This window comes from Aplidium turbinatum, chromosome 3 (assembly GCF_918807975.1).
Source record: "Aplidium turbinatum chromosome 3, kaAplTurb1.1, whole genome shotgun sequence".
NCBI lineage: Eukaryota > Metazoa > Chordata > Ascidiacea > Aplousobranchia > Polyclinidae > Aplidium > Aplidium turbinatum.
In genome coordinates this window covers 19,746,391-19,765,085 of record NC_137474.1, presented here as the reverse complement: position 1 = coordinate 19,765,085, position 18,695 = coordinate 19,746,391, and the positions used below count along the sequence as shown (strand labels likewise).

Genomic DNA, 18,695 nt, shown 5'->3' with positions numbered 1-18,695 from the left:
GTGTCAAATGTGTCAATTGATAGAGTTATATTGATAATAAAATTATTAAGCAAATTAGTAGGGGTACACGTCTTTTAGGCACCGGTCAAATAGGCACGCACACTGTGGCATACGGTCATTTAGGTGCTATTTTTAGTAAAGTCTTTTTCAAACTAAAAAGAGATTTATTTATTTGTGGTATTGGTTTCAGATGTTTTGCATTAATATTGTACTCTTTTTGGCACCATAATCTTGTCATACTATGCAATATTCCTGCCCATTTACTCTGTTGTTTAAACTTTTTTTTTGTTTGCTAGCTAAGTTTATTTAAGAGTCCTGCATAACATGCAAAAATTGAGGGTTTGAGGTTTATTCAATCTCTTGAAAGATATTCTATCTCAGTCTATTTTGCTTCAATGCAACAGCCCATCTTTGAATCACACTTGATCGAGCACATAAGTTAAATATCAAACACTTTTGCATTATGAATCTTTTCTGCAGTGAACTGTATTTCAGAAACTAAGCATATTTTACAAGTTATACTGGGGGGAGGGGAGTTAAAATCAAGTTTTTTTTCAAGTCCAAGTTTAGCCCTGTGTTTAGAGTACTAAAACAGCATATATATACATTGTACAGTAAGACCTCTGGAAGAAAAAAGTTCAACCAAACCAATCAACCAGCCTTTTTTTTAGATTATGAGCTTTGCATAATAGGTTGAACTTACAGGAAAAATCCTACAGAAATTTTAGGTTTAGTGAAACACCTACTAGCAACTCAACTCAATTGTATGCAAATGCAGCAAAGAAAATGTTAATATTTCAATTTCATGGTTGTCAAATCAGGCTTGAAACGTGTATAAATTGTAAGATTATTGTAATGCAAAAGTTTATACAAATAAGCCACAACTAATCATTTTATATTAATGTCAAATGACAGAGCCGTTTAGAAGATTATGATCGCCAACGTCTGTGTCAGGTCAAGCTGTGGTTATATTTTATTTAGGTTATATTTAACGTATAACATAAGGATAGTTTATCTTCAAGTATAAGAATGGTTTGTTTATAAGTTGAATTAATATTAAGGCTGTCTAACTGTTTGATGAAAGTTCTATCTATCTAATTTATCTAGTTTGGTTATCTGACTCCATTAACTAATTTCCACGTGATTATTACCGGTACTCGAATTATAATTTTAAGTTATCAGAAGGTGTTCACTGTTCATATAATATTGTAGGTTATGGCAAATTGAATTTAAACATTGTAGTTATGGCAAATGAATTTAAATATTATAGAATAACGAAACAAAAGGGTACGGATTTTCACATTACAACAGGTGTCCAACTTGTTACATACGTTTTTTTCACTGAGCTCAGTTTGAGCTGGTCTGACTGCGCTGTCGCCAAATCCGAACGAATCATTTTATTTTCTGTTTCCTTTTTTCTATTTACTTCGGGAGCAGTTTACATGGAAAATTACAGAAACATTAGGAAATAAATTTAAGTTAAAGTAGTTCACTTTAGTAAAAGAAAGGGAAACTTATATGACGAAATAATGGATCGCTACAAAGCACGTAATCATCATAAATTAAACAATAAGTATTGTACCATTAATGCTGTACAACAAAAAGTGCTTAATGCCAAGTGAAAAAGGCAAGCAGAGCAAATTGCATCAAATGTAGTTATTACTTTCTAAAACCTTTTCATCATAATGTATAGCATACGAGTTATTGAGATGTATTACAAGTTTGCATGTTTTATCAGTTTGGTTGCTGTAGGTTGTCAATTGTTTGATATACGAGATTAGAACATTTAATCAGGTTCGTTATGTAATTTCGTTCAAAATTTTTGGAGATTAGCAAACTTACACATTTTCGGAAAGCTTAGACCATGAGGAATCCGAAAAACGTTAATTACATTTGCAGAGATGTCCCTATGGCCGCCATTTTAAATAATCAAAATGGCCGCCGGAAAATATATATTTTGATATATCTCGGCTCCTAATAAACTTAGAAACTTTATCAAACATGCTAATTTTATATTTCAACGGTCAAGAAATTCATTAGAAGCATACCTAGATACCATAGGCGCCGAGTTTTCAAAATAGCTGGGCGGGCGAACACATACTGTCACGTCATAAAGGTAATTTTGTGCGTTTTTCAAAAGGGCGATTTTGCTAGGTTGTTGCGCTAGCCTAGTTTTACATTTAAGTCTATGTCTCCTCTAACACGATTTGGAAACAAGTAATAAATATAATTGGTACGCAACAACGTCTGGTCCTGGTGATTCAGTTCCGTATATTTTTTGTGATTGGTATGTGCGGGTTGCGGACGAAAACTGCAATACTGTACTAGTTCCATAATTACATTACTACTGTTGATACAACACGATAACACACACAATACATTGGTGGGTTCAGACGATAAGTCGCTCCTAGCGGGCGCACAGATAACAAGATGCAACGCAGAAACGATTTCACGGCAATTCAGCTCCCGAGAAGCCATCTAGCGATAAACTGCGCTATTGAACCGAGCTTACATTGAATCTACAATTAGAACAGTTGTATAACGAAGGAGCTGAATTTCAACTAGTGACAACCAACAGTTTCATCCGGCCAAACCAACAGGTGTGCACAGTTTAATATCAGTGACGTAACAGACGCAACTGTGATGATTGACACGACAAAATAGAGCATTTTGGCAGCAGAGTTAATTGATAACGTCGTTTGAGAGAAAATTACTCCTTTGAAAAACAATGCTACAGTTTTTACACTGATTTAACATCTGGCGATGTTAAAACGATGTAAAAGCAGTGGAAATTGCGGTCAGACTTTTGCCGCAAATGAAGTTCCTCGCAGGTTTGCGCAATTTACTTGATTTATAGCACTGGGCTACGAGTGGAGACAAACGGCGCGGCCGGACACTTTTGCTCGTTTAACGGCGAACAACGTTGTTTAACGTTGCATGAATGTAACAATGGCAATAATTGACGAAAACTAATCGCTTAATTAGTAAGGCCTATCATATGGCGACAAAACCCTGCGAATAAGGTAAGTAGGCTAGTATCAGAAGTTGGCAGATGGTTACAGAAATTTTTGGACTGAAAGTTGCATTAATTTTTTTTTTTAGTTCCTGAAATGTCCGGCGGGTGCGGCCCGCTCGCCCGCCTGGGACTCGGCGCCGGTGCTAGATACCAAGCGTTAACTACTTTGCAATTATCCGCCATATTGGTTTTCAAAATGGCCGCCGAAATTATATTTTGTTACATTACTACTTACATACAATGTTACGTCGTGTTTGTCCGTAATTAAGTATATATAAAAATGAAATGAAAAGGTATGATATTTATTCGTATTTGTTGTCTGCGTACTGGAAAGGCACCACACATGAAGCAATCACTGCAGTGTAGCCTATCAGAAAGCAAATGTTCCAGGAGAACTAGTCGCACCAAAGCTCAAACTTACTGCAGGTAAGAACTTATCAATCCTTCCATATCATGTGCACATTAAGCCATGTGCCAAGCCAAAACCAGAAATTGACAACAGAGCACGGAGGTTTGAGGCCAACACAACAGGTGTTGCTCAGTCAAATGAACTGACCCAGGTAGGGTGGGTCACAGCATCTACTTTGTCCAGAGCAAGAGAAAATGATGAACAGGGCAAGATCCCCGGATGGGCAGGATACAAGTCACTCATCTCATCTTGCCAACCACTTACTCACGTTGGTGCACTGCCCCTACTACCTGAAGTTGCCACGAGTGGCCTACTATGCTGACTGTGATTCTGCAAGTATCCCAGCAGAAGACGTTAGTCGTTGGTCAGTGGTGCCAAACTGTGATAACCTTCGACATGGCCCTCTACGAAAAGGCAGTATAGTTGCTAGACGCACGGGTTCAGAGAAATTGTTTCCAGACTGGGTGAGCTGCATGCTGTGATGACTGCACTAAGAGCTCTCCGAACTTCCATAGAGAACTCTGGGGTTGATGATGCCTGGATCGAAGCCGATGTGTATAGATCTGCGATCATAGGCGTCGATTTTTTCTTAGAAGAGAGAAATTCTGGGTGGGCGAGAGTTTTCAAACAGATTTCATTAAATGTGCATGTTTGCAAATTCGCAATAGTTTAGTCTTCGAAATTAGCATATTTTTACTTCGGCAAAAACGTTGCCGAGGCCAAACGGAAAAAGTTTAAATTGCCTCGGCAATTGCTGTGAACATTTAGTCTAATAGGAAAAGATTGTACTAAAACAGGGGTGACAAACCTTTTTGCGGTCGCGGGCCACTTTGTCCATTACACATGAGTTATCGGGCCACACAACTTTTTAATCGTAACCTACTATGAAATCTTTTCGAAGCGACTCCAGATATTATTCATGAAAAGTAACCAACGGCAGATGAAAGTAATAAAACCCACACAGTTGAAATTATCTTACGCAGAATCGAAACATACAACAGTAAAAATTAAAAACATATCAACTTGAGCAAAAAGGATAGGGCAACAGTACTTGAACTGATAATGACGACAGTTTAATTTTCAAAGCGTTTGCTTTCATATGATTATGATTTCTTTTTTTTTTGGCTCTATCCTTTTTTCTCAAGTTGACTAATAGGCGAGTAAGAATTGACATAAAAATAGCCAGACCCGGACATTTTTGATAACAACCATTTTTCTTCATAAAAAGATGGGTTACCTGTTTGACACCCCAAATCTAAAATTCGGCAAAATACGGCATGCTAATTCCCGAATTTCATGTGAAACAAGGATGATTAACATAGTGTCTAGAATTACCCTTCTGCAAAATTTGCTATTTTACGTCGATTCAACGTCTGGCAACGTTGAATCGACGCAAAATAACATATTTTGTTTGCTTTCACAAAGAAAAGACTTCAGAAAAAGCATAGTTAAGGAGTTGGATAACAACTATAACATCATACCAGCCAAGTCATTAAATCCATTGTATCATCGCCAAAGCTGCACAAAAATACTTACCCGAAGAAATAGGTCGTTACATAGGTAGCCATTCTTACGTCGATGCAATGTCGCCAGACTTTTATTGTCAATTGGCATTTTTATACATCAGGTCACAAGATCGAGTATTCTCTTGGATGTACTATCATCCTTTGGTCTTTGTGCAAGTTATGGTCAAGTAATAAGCCAAGCGAATGATGATAATACGGATGAGGTAATGGACTCTACAAGTCATCCCGGCTCTTTCTGTCAGTGGGTAGCAGATAACTTCGATTTTAACGAAGATACTCTGACAGGGCATGAACTCATGATACATGTGATGGGCATTATAAATTGTCAAACACCAAGAATTGCAACTCGATCAGCACTAGTTATTGAAAAGCAACACGTCAGTGCAACTGAACTACTGGAATCAGGCAATTTTGGCAAGTCGTATACTGGTGCAAAGACAGGTTACTTGGAAAGACGTACAAATCAAGCAACTGAACCTCTCTTCCGTGCTATTTACGCACCATGAATTGCTTGACACTCTGTGGCTGTGTTCAAACATATTCAATTCTAAGCCAGTAGGCTACAATGGCAAGGGTTCATGGCTAATGTAGTTCAAGGTGAGTTTCAGGTTTTGTCAGTATCGTTTCATGCTATGATAACGCTTAATCCCGCAACATATGAAGCTGTTTACAATACAATGATACTCGTTCAAGACCAAGCGAGGAAAATGAGCATACGTTGTACATCGCTAACGTTTGACCAACCCCTCTACTTCAGAGCATTCAAAATTAAACAGGACTTTTGGTATTTTCAAAAATGTTCTCTTACTACTTGGTGGTTTTCATCAACTGATGTCCTTTCTCGGAGCAGGGTGCAAACTGATGGAAAGAAGTGATTTAGATGATTTATGGAAAACTGTGTATGCATCGAAATCTTTGCCAAAAATGATGGAGAAGATTTGTAGGCTACAACGTTTCAGCAGGGCATTATTGCGATACTTGGGTAAATGTGGATAACGTCTTAATTATTGGTAACGATATTATTCGCAAAATATGTGGAAAGAAACTGAAATAGATTTCGCTAAAAAGATCTGACCAAGCAAGTATAGACTACTTTTGCCGTCATGCGAAAAGCCTTAAAATATGGAGATAAAGAGATAGCCTACACAATACACATGTCATCCACCGAAATCTTTCACAGATTACTGTCTATAGCCTGTTTGCAGGGGTCACTGGAACTAGACAAATTTTCGTATGAACTTGCCAATGTTCCACCATCCCTTTCTCAGATGACGGAAGTATACCGAAATCTCAGACATCTGCATTGTTCAAATACATAATCTTGCAAAAAGAGAATATTTTGTGCACTAATCCTCGATTATCTTGTATTTCGATTGTATTCGATGGCTGTGCTTTCATTCACTGACTTCACTGGCCAAAAGTTAGGAATATGAAAAATTTGCTTGAAATGTTCATTCAATATCTTCTATGCAGGGAAAATACCAATATCAGAGTTGTTTTTGTCAATTGTGATATTGAAACAACCAAAGAAGCAGAGCAAAAGCGCATAAAGCTGACCACATCTTGTCCGACGTAGCAATTCGCTTAGACACACCCATCCCGGCAAATAAACCCGCATTTTCATCAAATAAACGTTAATCTTATTATAGTAATGGCATTACTGTGGACAAAGCCAAAGGAGAAAGAGACGCTGATGTTGCTATCGTCCGTAAGGTTCTGGAAGAACATGAAACCTATGGTCAAGTATAGGCTTAACTGTGATGGTTGACGATACTGATGTACTCATCCTTCTCTCGTGTTGTCGCTATATGTCAGGGCATCCGTTGGTTAGCCACTGCCTGATGTCGTCATCGATGGAAACTAGGCCTTCCATACCATGAGGTGGTCTGTATAGCCGACAATCCTTCATAATGTGGGCTGCCGTCTGCATTTCACCACACTCACAAGCAGCACTCTCTGCCAAGCCCCAGCGCAACATGTCTGCATCCTTTTGCTTTATCACGCACCATGCAGAAACAGTATTTAGGCTAAATGAATTCGTCTAACGCGAAAATTTCCATTCGTCGAGCTCAGCTTGCACTCGGAGAAAATATGTGCCGATCTTTCCTCTTTTGCCACGCGTTCTCTGGATGCGATACAACATCCTGCTTTTACGAAACGGGAAAAGTAAAAGTTTTTAAAATGTAACATGGTTTTCTCTGAGAAAAGACTGAAGTTCCTGAAACTGTCAGTGTCACATGGACAATCTGTTGCTCCATAGTGTCCTGAATGTCATCAGTACCAGGTGGTCGCTGCCAAGTTTCATCTCCTGTGCCAGCACACATCAGAAGTTCCACCCCCATTATCGTCGAGGTAATACCCAACGTACCATCTTTTGTTTTTTCTCCCACATCCTATATGATAGCAAGTGATTGGTTTGGCTGGAACACCAGACCTTCCATATCCTGACCCTCGGCCTCTTTAGCTCCTGTCAGTGTTTGCATTATTTCCTCTTCACAAGGGAAGACCACTGCTTCCTCAACTTGGAAATCATCTCCAAGGAGTACAGTGAGATTCTCAATCATCTCCTCTTGGGATACCTTGTTGACCTGGTAAATATTTCTGCGGACATCTGCATCATGTTGGTAGGTGACTCTCTGATATTGGATTTCTTGCCTGAAGAATGTCTTTAGCTCAGGTGACTTTTTTAGAAACAAGAGTGTTTACCGGTACTTCACGGACAGATGTAAAAGGCCCCCCATGTTTTTACATTTCGCAAGGAGTTGGTCAATAAAATCACTGGCTGTCACTTTCTTTTGTAAATTCTCTTTCAATCTTAGCTTTTTCTTCTCTTTCTGCTTGTTGCTTCAGGTCACCTCCATTAAATCTAGTTGTTTGAGAATAGTAGTGGTTGATTGCATGGTAGTCCCGAAGGGTGTGTGTCTTTTTTCAGCAAGGTCACTGCAGAACTGAGGAAGAATTTCAATTACCAAATCCTGGTTTTCTTGTTCTACACGGTTAAGGAAGGGCGTTGTCACTCGGCATGTAAACTTTGCAAGTGCTTTGAATCCAGTTATGATGAAATCATTCTCAAGGTAAATTTTACAAGCTCTAACAAGATTATTTAGCGGTGTCTTGGCAAGTAACTGCTTCATGTATGGAATGCAATCATAGACTGCATCTACCTGACATCCAAGTTGGGTAAAACGTCGCTCTTTGTAGAGGCTAAACGACTTATATACTCCAGCTTCCTCTAAAATCACATCAAACTTTTCTGCTGAAGATGCTGTCTTGCGCTTTTCAACACCCTCATGGGCTATGAGCTTTAAAAGAACTGCCAGAGCAGTTTCAACCCCAGATTTGTTTTGCCAGAGGTAGGCCTGCAATGCTGGCTCTCTCTTTACAATGAGTTTACAAAGACCAATTTTGTTTTCGAGAGTAGCCATAGCTGTAAGATTGTCTGTATCAAACCGTTCATATGTATGGGACTTACAAAGAAAATCATATGGCACATGCTTTGATGCAAGTTGTTCTGCAACCCCTATCTCAATCTTGAGATTTTTGCTTGTGGCATCTGTCATGAGGGCATCAATCTGCTCCCATAGACTTACTGCAGTCCAGCGAGGGTCATTGGCAGCTACCTATAGTCTCTTCATCGTCTCAACATAAAAGGGCAACTATTTGGTTTCTATCTTGAAATGCAAAGAAGAGAAGATGTAGAGAGATCATCTCACATTAAGTGTAATCATCATCACGAAACTTTAAGATCAGAGTAATCATCATCACGAAAATTTAAGATGAGACAGGGCCAATCACCATCTATCCTACGTCTCTGTGTAGTGTCAAAGTGTAGAGTTACTTTTGTTGTGGGCTTCTTATTTACAAAGGCATTTGCACCTGCTACTTCCTGACAGAATGCCTTTTTATGTTTGAATTTGTTTATAGATTTACCTGAAAGCAGGACAATTTCATACAGTTTAAAGTCTGTTGATGATCGAAATAAAAACAACAAAATAAGATTTAAAAAGTGGGTAATTTTGTCAAACTATATCATACCTCTGCACATAAAAGATATAGCATACTTATTATTGCTTAAACAGATTGTCTGACCCCACAAACATAGGGTAAGACACCACAACCACAGGTAAAAATACCCCAAAATGACCAAGTTATAGCTAAAAACGTAATTTTTTGGGAAAATGGCGGCCATTTTGAATTTTCACCCTGCACACTTTTTTCTTGGAACTCAGATCAAAAATTTTGTCATTTTATGTTGAGATAGGCTAAATAGAACACAAAAAAACTGTCCCTAAAGCAAAACAAAAAATTGCCCATTTATAGCCCACTGCTAATTATACGTATACTTTTCTTTTCATTGAGATCTGTAATTTACTTTTAAATATTGAGCTCGGTCTTCCAAATGCCTGCCAACCAAGTGTAATTCTTTTTTTAATTTCTTCTTAGAACTTTATCAGGTGATGTGGTTACTATTTGGCCAAGGTATGTGTATTTGTTTACGTTTTGTAGATTGGCTCCATCTAATGTAATGTTTTGGTTTCCTTTGACATGGTGATTGAACATAACTTGTGTTTTAGTCAAATTCATTTTGAGACCGACCTCTTTGCTTGTCATTTTGATTATACAGGCCTTGAATTAATCCTCATGTCGAGGGTGTGGCCTGTCTGTATGTTGAGAACGAAGTCTTCCCCTCCACATCTCGCGATTTATTGGGTTGGCACAGTCTATGTTCAGGGCTTGACCTTGACCCCGCTGTGCTGCGATGTTGACACATCTGACCTGTGAGATCCAGCTTGAGCTGCGCTCAACGTGACCAAGCCATCTCAGTCTGCCTAATTGGAGGACTTCACTGATGTCTTTCAATTTGAGCTTTGATAGAAAAGTCTCAAACTGGATGTTGTCTTCAGACTTGACTAGGCAGGTCCATCTTACCATCACTCTGTCATTACGTTGTAAACGCTTGACGGTGCTTGCTAAAGTAGCGCACGTTTCAGCACCATAAGAGCATGACACTCCTCATACCAGTAAAACTGGAGTAAACTTGTCCTCTGGTTGCAGCAAGAAGTTGCTTGCTTCTGAGGATAGGGAGGAGTTCTCTAAACTTTTTTCAGGCTGACTTGCACCGAGTTATAGCCGCATGCTCACACCCCCCCTCCAGAAGACATGGTATCACCAAGGTAGCAAAAGTCAGCTACCACGTCAAGTGTGCCACCTTCAACCTCAACCTCGCTTACTGGCCTGCCATCTATTATTGCCAACAGCATAGTACTGTTGATAAAAGTGTTAGTGCTGTTGATAAAAGTTGTGCTGAAGAGGGTTCAATACCCGAAATCACGCGATATGCAACGTAAGAATTTCAAATTGGAAACATGCAACAGAAGAATTTCAAATTGGACTTTGTCTCACTTTTATGCATGTACTCATACAATTAACATGTACTCTAAAAGGTCGTCGTTTATATTATAGTGTTCACATTTTTCCTAAATATACTTATGCATGTATGTTGATTGTAGGCGGGAGAGTTGGAGGACACAAGCCTCGCTGGATTGGAATTGGCTTAATAGTGACAAGCTTTGGGACTATGACATTAGCACTTCCTCATTTTCTGACTGGACCTTATATTTATAAAGGTGTCAGAAACAGCCAGTCAGGCGATATCAATGTGAGTTAATAATAATATATTACACACAGTGACAGCTAGTCCAGGTCTTCTCAACTGGAACTTCTTTGCTTAAGGGTAAATTTCACCTACTGAAGGGTACATTTTATGCAGAAAAAACATTTGGTAAACTGTGAGAAATGCATAATTTGTTATTATTTTAAATTTGGATGCAAACAATATTGAGCCTGTATATAAGTTGCATTGCATGGTTACTAGGATGTTTCATTTGCTCCCTTTATTTGAATTTTGATCTGTCCCTAAGTTAATTGTGTTCCATTTTGGGAAAAAATAACCTTACAATAATTTTTAATGTCATGGCCTCTCGTTTACCCCCCCCCCACCGTGACCCCAAAATTTCTGCCTACTCTAATTGCCATAACTGAAAAACCACTTTCGATAGACATGGGTTGTTGGGTATCAAATTTATTGGCATACCCCACTTTAATTCAAAAATGCTGCCAAAATAACAATCTGAGCAAAAAAAATTTTTTTGATTGATTGATTGAATTTTTATCCTCGGACTGGGAAAGCTTCTTGAAGAGCTTAATTCTGGCAGTTTTGCATACTTGTAGAGGCTTTGAATCACTGACGCAGGCCTGGTAACCGAGATTAACAGAGTGAAATTTCCGATTGTTGAAGTCTTGTCGCAGGTAATTATTCCATCCATTAGATGCCGCTGAATGGAGAGCAATTCTTAACGTGCATCAGTCCTTAAAGAGCATCCTTAACGTTGCATTAAAACAACATTTTTCATGATTAACAATAGAGGTTAATGAGATAAAGTCTCAGCGAAAACGTGTCAACGAAAAAAAGATAGTTGCCAAATAGCGTTTGACATAAACGATGAAATTAAAACCTAGGTGGCAGTTTAGAATAAACCTTGGTTTTGGCGTTACATGACCTGGAATTCCTTTGGTTACTTCCTTTGTTAGAAGTTATGAATATAAGTTGTGAATCGTACCATATCACTAGGGATGTTTCCGGTGTCATAAATATAATATGATTTAAGATCTCAGTGGTTAGGTCTAACCCCACTCATCTAAAGCTTCGATAAAGAAATGATATTGTGGAATAAAATACAACATTCTCTAAATAAACAGAAGGCCTCGTTGGATTTAGAATTTTGTAATAATTGAGGATTCTAATCTATTCTAAGTTTGCATGCAGATGGTAACATAGGATAAATGTCGATTTTATGTGAGCAAGCATTTCAATTTAATAGTTCAAATATTTTGCGCTAAATTTCATTTCAATTTATTTTTCTTTGCCGGAATGCAAAAGAAACGATATTGTGGAATAAAATACAATTCAAAACTGTAGCCGAATAGGGAACTAGCCAAATCGGACTGTAGCCAAATAGGGAACTAGCCGAATAGTAGCAGACCCTTTCAGCACAGTCATTAATTACATTGATTCCTTGGACATTTACCAGGTTTTCTTTGAAAATGTTGTCATCATGCCATTCATTTACAGGCACATGCAAAAATCTATGGTTCAGGTTCAACGTGTTTAAAAAATACCATAAATCTTGTCCAACTAAATAACCAAGCCTTGTTGATGGCCCAAGGTGTTGTGGAAATGTTGGCTTTCCAAACACAGATCCATGTCGGTCGCTGTTTTGGGATGGCTGAGTGTGTATCAAATCATTGTAGCATTCATTCAGCAATAAACCTCTTTTTTTTAACAGGAGTGTTTTCACTGAGTAGAGAAAGAGGAATCATTTCCTCTGTCAAGTATAATACCAAAGGTGTCTCTTTAATGCCTTTAGAGCAGGGGTGTGCAACCTTTGTTACAGGAGGGCCAGATATAAATATCTCGGTGAAACCGCGGCCGCACGTTTATTTAACATATCGTCAGACTAATAAAATAATGGCATAACTCACTTTTTGACGAAATTGAGATATTAGTGTTTTGTAGGTCCCTAAAATGTAGCGCATCTGCCACATAATTTTCTAAGACCTACGTTAACGGGAAAGTGGTATTTTCGTAAAAATGTCAAATGGCCTAACTCAAACGCATGACTTAGGCCATTTTACAAATCTTTTTAATCGTTTGCTGGAAGTAAAGCTTTCCTCCAACAGAGGAGATGGTCAGAAGACGACGATCTAAATTGTACAGAAATAGAGCTTCCACTTTATCACAAGTCTAGACGATTAGGTTAGCACAAAATAATTATGTTTTTTTTATTCTATGTATCGTAATCTTGGCCATTTTCAAGTAACCACCCTACTTAAATCAATCTGTTTTCTCTCTGTTCCTTTGAGAAGCTTCATTTTCCTAGCACTCTGGTAGTGCGACTTATCACCTCACACTGTGATACAGGTCAGATCTTCTCAATGCGCCTTTTCTCGGAGTCTTCTCGCACCCATGGCAGGTTTTGTAACAAGTCATTGTTGGATACGGTACCTAATTAATTCTCAGCTTAATACCACACTTAGCGACTTCATGAGCTCGTTGCTGAGTTCTTCGCCATCATTCTTGAGTTTCACTGATGGGAGAAGGAGAACATAGGAAAACATAGATTTTAAAACGTTTGAATTGACTTTTATGTGTAGGTAGCTTAAATGTGCCAAAGTGGGAAAAGAGGAAAATCACTTTTTGGCGAAATTTCTCAATGACTTGCCTACTGTAGATTCCCATTACTGTAGAAAGGTCACAATGTACAGAAAGAAGAAATTCTTGTACCCTGGAACTATACCATAACCCAACTTCATCGGCAATACAAAGAGCTTGCTTCTTCTTCTTCTTCTCTCGTTTGACTTGTAGTAGCTTAGATTGGCAATGGCTCATCGTGCAGCCATGATAAGGTAGTTGGGTCCAGTTGTCGAATACCAATGATTTCACTTGGGGGCCGTAAAATGGGACATTCGTGGAGTATGTGTTGCATTGTTTGTTCTGCCGCTCTGCAGACACATATCGGCGTATTATGCAACCCCCACCTCAGCAGATTAGCTCCATTGCAGCCAGCGTCACATCTGATCCTGTTCAATGTGACCCATGCCTTTCTTGAGAGGTCTGCTCCAGGAGGGATAGAGAGTGCTGGTATAACTGAAAACTGGGGAGGGATATGTGGCAGCTCCTTCCATTCCTGGGCCCATGTCTCCATGCAGCTGAAGTTCTTATCCACAAGCTAAAGAGCTTGCTGAATCATCAGGAATACTACCATTGAGCACGCAGCCTTTTTTAGGGAAGTATTTCATAATGAGAGCTTCTCCGTTTTCATCGTCGGCTCCAGCTCGTGTCCGAGCATTGGTTGATCTTCAAATTGAGTTTGGATGGTGATGTCGTATGTGGCTTTGGAAGCCCAGTCTGTGATGGAAAAGTCGTGGGCAAAAGGCACTGGGAGACGATCATCTTATATCCGCCGCCAATATGTGAAACCAGGCTGGAGGCTTCCAACTCTACCAAGCCTGTCCCCGTTACCCGTGATATCATCGCCATTGGGCTTTGTTTGGTCCAGGTCCAAATTGAAACAATTTAGGCCATTTGCTTGTATGTTTATTTACGGTGGTCGTCACTACGCGAGGGCCACACACACACTCTTGGCCAGCTTCATGTCCACTGCGGCCCAGTGAGATCGAAACGTGCTGCTTCAAAAGAACTGGTTGCAACGGGCTGCCGGGTGTTCTGTTCATACCACGTAAGGGTCAGTGCGACGTGTATGTTTCATTCAAATACAGTATTATTACCAAGGAACAATACGATGACCATATTAAGTTGAAGAATGAAGCTTGAGATGAGAAGACGAAGACAAAGAGTCCGCTAGCACAGTAAAATCCGTATGGACAATGGATTTACAGGCTGTACTTCTGTGTCCTAAAACTAAGGCAAGCAGTAGCCTATATGTAGCCTACTATAAAACCAAGCTGCAGGTACATGTCACAATCAAGGTGCAATGCCTCGCGATGGCTTGCTTTGTATCTTAAACGAGCGTTGTTGTTTTGATTGTAAAATTCTGGTGCGATGTGTTATTATCGGTTATGACCTGAAGTAACCTCTGATTACGAAATCTGTATTATGTAAAACGTGTTTTCTGGAATCATTTTTCCTACGTGACCTTCTAGAGCTTCTGCTTGTTGACATTTATTGCAACTTGACAGAACAATGTGACATTACGTAACCTTCTCGATGTTACCAGACCGAAGCCACCTTATATAAATAGTGGTGTAATTTGCGTAATTATTATTATGAGAATTCTGTTATTATTATGAGTTGATTATGAGAGTTGTGCTATGAGTTGTGGATTGGTAGTTGGTGCAGAAATTATTGGTGACTGAGATTTGAAGTAATTGAATACAAGTAGATGAGAATTGGTGCTGATATAAATTGTGTTTGAAATTAGAGTTATTTGAGAAGCTGTTCGTTAAAGTCCTTCAAGAAGTTAGATTATCATTTCACTAGTAGAATTATTCGACATTAAATTGACTACTTTTCGGTTTGACCCATTAAACTACGTCATTGAACCTTTCCAAAGTCTTTTTCCTGGTAAGAGATAGAAAGAAATCGTGACATTCTGGGGGCTCGTCCGGGAATTAACCGAAAAAAACCGAAGAATACTGAAAGATTTATTGAAAGAATAATAAATCCACAACAAGTTGTCAAAATGGCGGATACCGTCAAACAAGAGATGATTGAAGACTTAGGGAGCATGGCTGAACGAATGGGGCTGACTGGCAATGAGAAGTCTCAGTTTGTGATGGAAGAGTATCACAAGATAATGGACCAAAAAGCTCAGCGAGAAGCTGACGAAAGAGAAGATAGAAGAGCTGCTCGTGAAATAAGGAAAACAGAACTTGAAGCTGAAGCTGAAGAAAAACGAGCACAACTTGAAGCTGAAGAAAAACGAGCACAGCGTGAAGCTGAAGAAAATCGAGCACAACGCGAAGCTGAAGAGAAGCGAGCACAACGCGAAGCAGAAGCAGAAGAAAGAAGAGCGCAATTTGAATTGGAAAAGTTAAGACTTGATTTAGAAAGACAAAAGCTGGACATTGGTGAGCAATCTAATTCTACTAATGATAATGCTCGAGATGTTATTGTGGCGCAAGTTAGACGTCCAGATTTGCCATCATTTGTTGAAGAAAAAGATGAGTTGGATAGTTATTTGTTAAGATTTGAAAGATATGCTACAATAGCCAAATTGGAGAAGTCAACGTGGGCTACCCAGCTAAGCATGATATTATCGGGACAAGCTCTTGATGTATATTCAAGACTTTCGCAAGAAGAGGCCATGAACTACGACAGATTGAAGTTAGCTTTGTTAAAGCGATACAATTTTATCGAGCATGGATACCGTCAAAGATTCCGTGAGGCAAAGCCTGAACGACACGAAAGCCCAGGTCAATTTATTGAACGTTTAAGAAACCTTTTGTTAAAATGGTTTGAACTTTCGGGGGCTGATCAATCATTGGACGGATTGGCAAACCTTATAGTTAAGGAACAATTCACAGATTCATGTTCAAAAGATCTGTCTGTTCATTTAATGGAGAGAAGTCCAAAGACTCTAGAAGAAATAGCTAGTGTGGCGGAACAATACTTAGTTGCCCATGATGAGAAGTTGTCAACCGAAGAGATGTTGTCATGCGATTATAACGAGGAGCAAATAAATAATTTTAAAGGAGGTGCGGTTCCAAGAGAAGTACGTTGTTTTAATTGTAATGGCTTAGGTCATAAGGCTGTTAACTGCCGGAAGAAGACTAACAGAAATCATCAGGAATCGAGGAAGTGGTGCAATCGTTGCAATAGGCAAGGACACGAAGCAAAGGAATGCAAGGACAAGTCGTTTTTCTTATCCAATCAGTCTGGGAAGAATAAAGACACGGACGTTTATCGATGTGGTTGTGCGTTAATGATTCCTGAACCCACGCTTGGGAATGAGAGATCCGAAGAAATAATACCTGAAGATTACCTGCCAGTAGTGAATGGAACAGTTGGAAACAAAAAGGTAAAAGTTTTACGTGATTCTGGTTCTACGGGTATAATGGTGAGGAGAGATTTAGTAAAAGACAGTCAGTTAACGGGAAAAACTGGCCATGTGATGTCGATAGATACCACTTCAACCCAAGGACCGTTAGCGAGGATATATATCGACACTCCGTATTGTAGTGGGACTGTGAAAGCGTTATGTTTACAAAATCCTTTAGTTGATCTTATAATCGGAAATGTTACTGAGAGAGATTCTGAAGTTACTTGTTATTCTTGTGGCAAGAATGGTCACTTTGCTCGAGATTGTTCTGCAGATAATCAGCGACGACCATTTGGAGCTTGCTATAGATGCGGTAGACGCGCACATTTCGCCAGGGAATGCGTTGCTGACGGCGGACATTCGGAAAACAGACGTTGTCGTGACAACCATTGCTACCGATGTGGGGAGATTGGACACATAGCCAGGAGCTGCTCTTTTGATGAAAAGGCTTGCTACAACTGTCACAGAGAAGGTCATCTGGCCAAGGGCTGTCCGGAGAAGAAGTGCTTTCGATGTAAGAAGATGGGTCATCTCGCTCGCCGGTGCACTGAAGACATTAAGGACGATGGAAACTTTCGCAGAAAACGTGATTATTGTTTTGAGAAACGCTGTCGTTGGTAGATCATGCAACGATGGACTAATGAATCGTTGAAGAGAACTTATGAGAACTGTTTTATTGAGTAATTAATTGTATTGATTGTGTTGTTATATTGTTTGCAACAATATTCTAAGGGGGGGCGTATGTCACAATCAAGGTGCAATGCCTCGCGATGGCTTGCTTTGTATCTTAAACAAGCGTTGTTGTTTTGATTGTAAAATTCTGGTGCAATGTGTTATTATCGGTTATGACCTGAAGTAACCTCTGATTACGAAATCTGTATTATGTAAAACGTGTTTTCTGGAATCATTTTTCCTACGTGACCTTCTAGAGCAGGGGTTCTTAACCTTTTTTCCCTTATTACCCATTTCTGTCCAGATCAAAGTCCCATTACCCAAAATCTAATTTTATCTATTTTACCATATTAAAAATATAAAACAGCGTTATTCAGCAAAAACAACATTTAACGTAAAGAACGGCATCAATAGTTTCAGTGAGACATTTGCGCTGTTTTTGTGTACAATCGATGCAATATTGGGTGCGATTTTGGATACTGCACAAAGCAAATCTGACTTCAGATCTAACAGCTTGTTTCGAAGTTTTGACTTCAAAGCAACAACACTTGAAAATGCTGATTCACAGAGATAAGTGGAATGAAACATAGTCAACAATGTTAGTGGTTTTGCACAACTTTTGGATATGCTTATTGCTTTCCCCATCATTCCCCAGAATTTTCTCAAGCTTTCATCTTCAAAAGAATATAGCTCGCTCGTCTCAACACTAACTCTAAATGTACACTTAGCTATATAAACTACTTCAAACAACTGCTAACAGCAACGCAGCCATCAAGCTTGCTCATAAAACAACTGTAACTGAACTGATTATACAAGAAAAATCTTACTAATATGTCACAAAAATGAAATACATAAAACCGGCAACAAAAATGATGCGAAAAATAAATCACTATGACGAAAGAATTCTAAAAATGATAAAATATCACTGTGCTTGTTTGGTTGTTTTGAACGGACTCAAAACATAAAAAAAGCATAAGTAATAAAGCAACTTTACCACTTACAGAGCTCTGTGACATTGTTTGTTACATCTATAATTCTAAATATTCTGGTTCAGCTGATTACCCACCTGCTATCCTGAAATTACCCACATGTGGGTAATTACCCATAGGTTAAGAACCACTGTTCTAGAGCCTCTGCTTGTTGACATTTATTGCAACTTGACAGAACAATGTGACATTACGTAACCTTCTCGATGTTACCAGACCGAAGCCACCTTATATAAATAGTGGTGTAATTTGCGTAATTATTATTATGAGAATTCTGTTATTATTATGAGTTGATTATGAGAGTTGTGCTATGAGTTGTGGATTGGTAGTTGGTGCAGAAATTATTGGTGACTGATATTTGAAGTAATTGAATACAAGTAGATGAGAATTGGTGCTGATATAAATTGTGTTTGAAATTAGAGTTATTTGAGAAGCTGTTCGTTAAAGTCCTTCAAGAAGTTAGAT

At 38.9% G+C, this 18,695-nt stretch overlaps 1 protein-coding gene across 1 annotated transcript in view; it reads left to right on the top strand.

The window, feature by feature from the left end:
- LOC145766055 (solute carrier organic anion transporter family member 4A1-like) overlaps positions 1–18,695 on the top strand; it is a 99,320-nt gene that overhangs the window by 22,208 nt on the left and 58,417 nt on the right. The window contains exon 3 of the mRNA XM_082577710.1: positions 10,462–10,610. Within this exon, the coding sequence (XP_082433836.1) occupies positions 10,462–10,610 (149 nt within the window). The remainder of the gene's footprint in view (positions 1–10,461; positions 10,611–18,695) is intronic.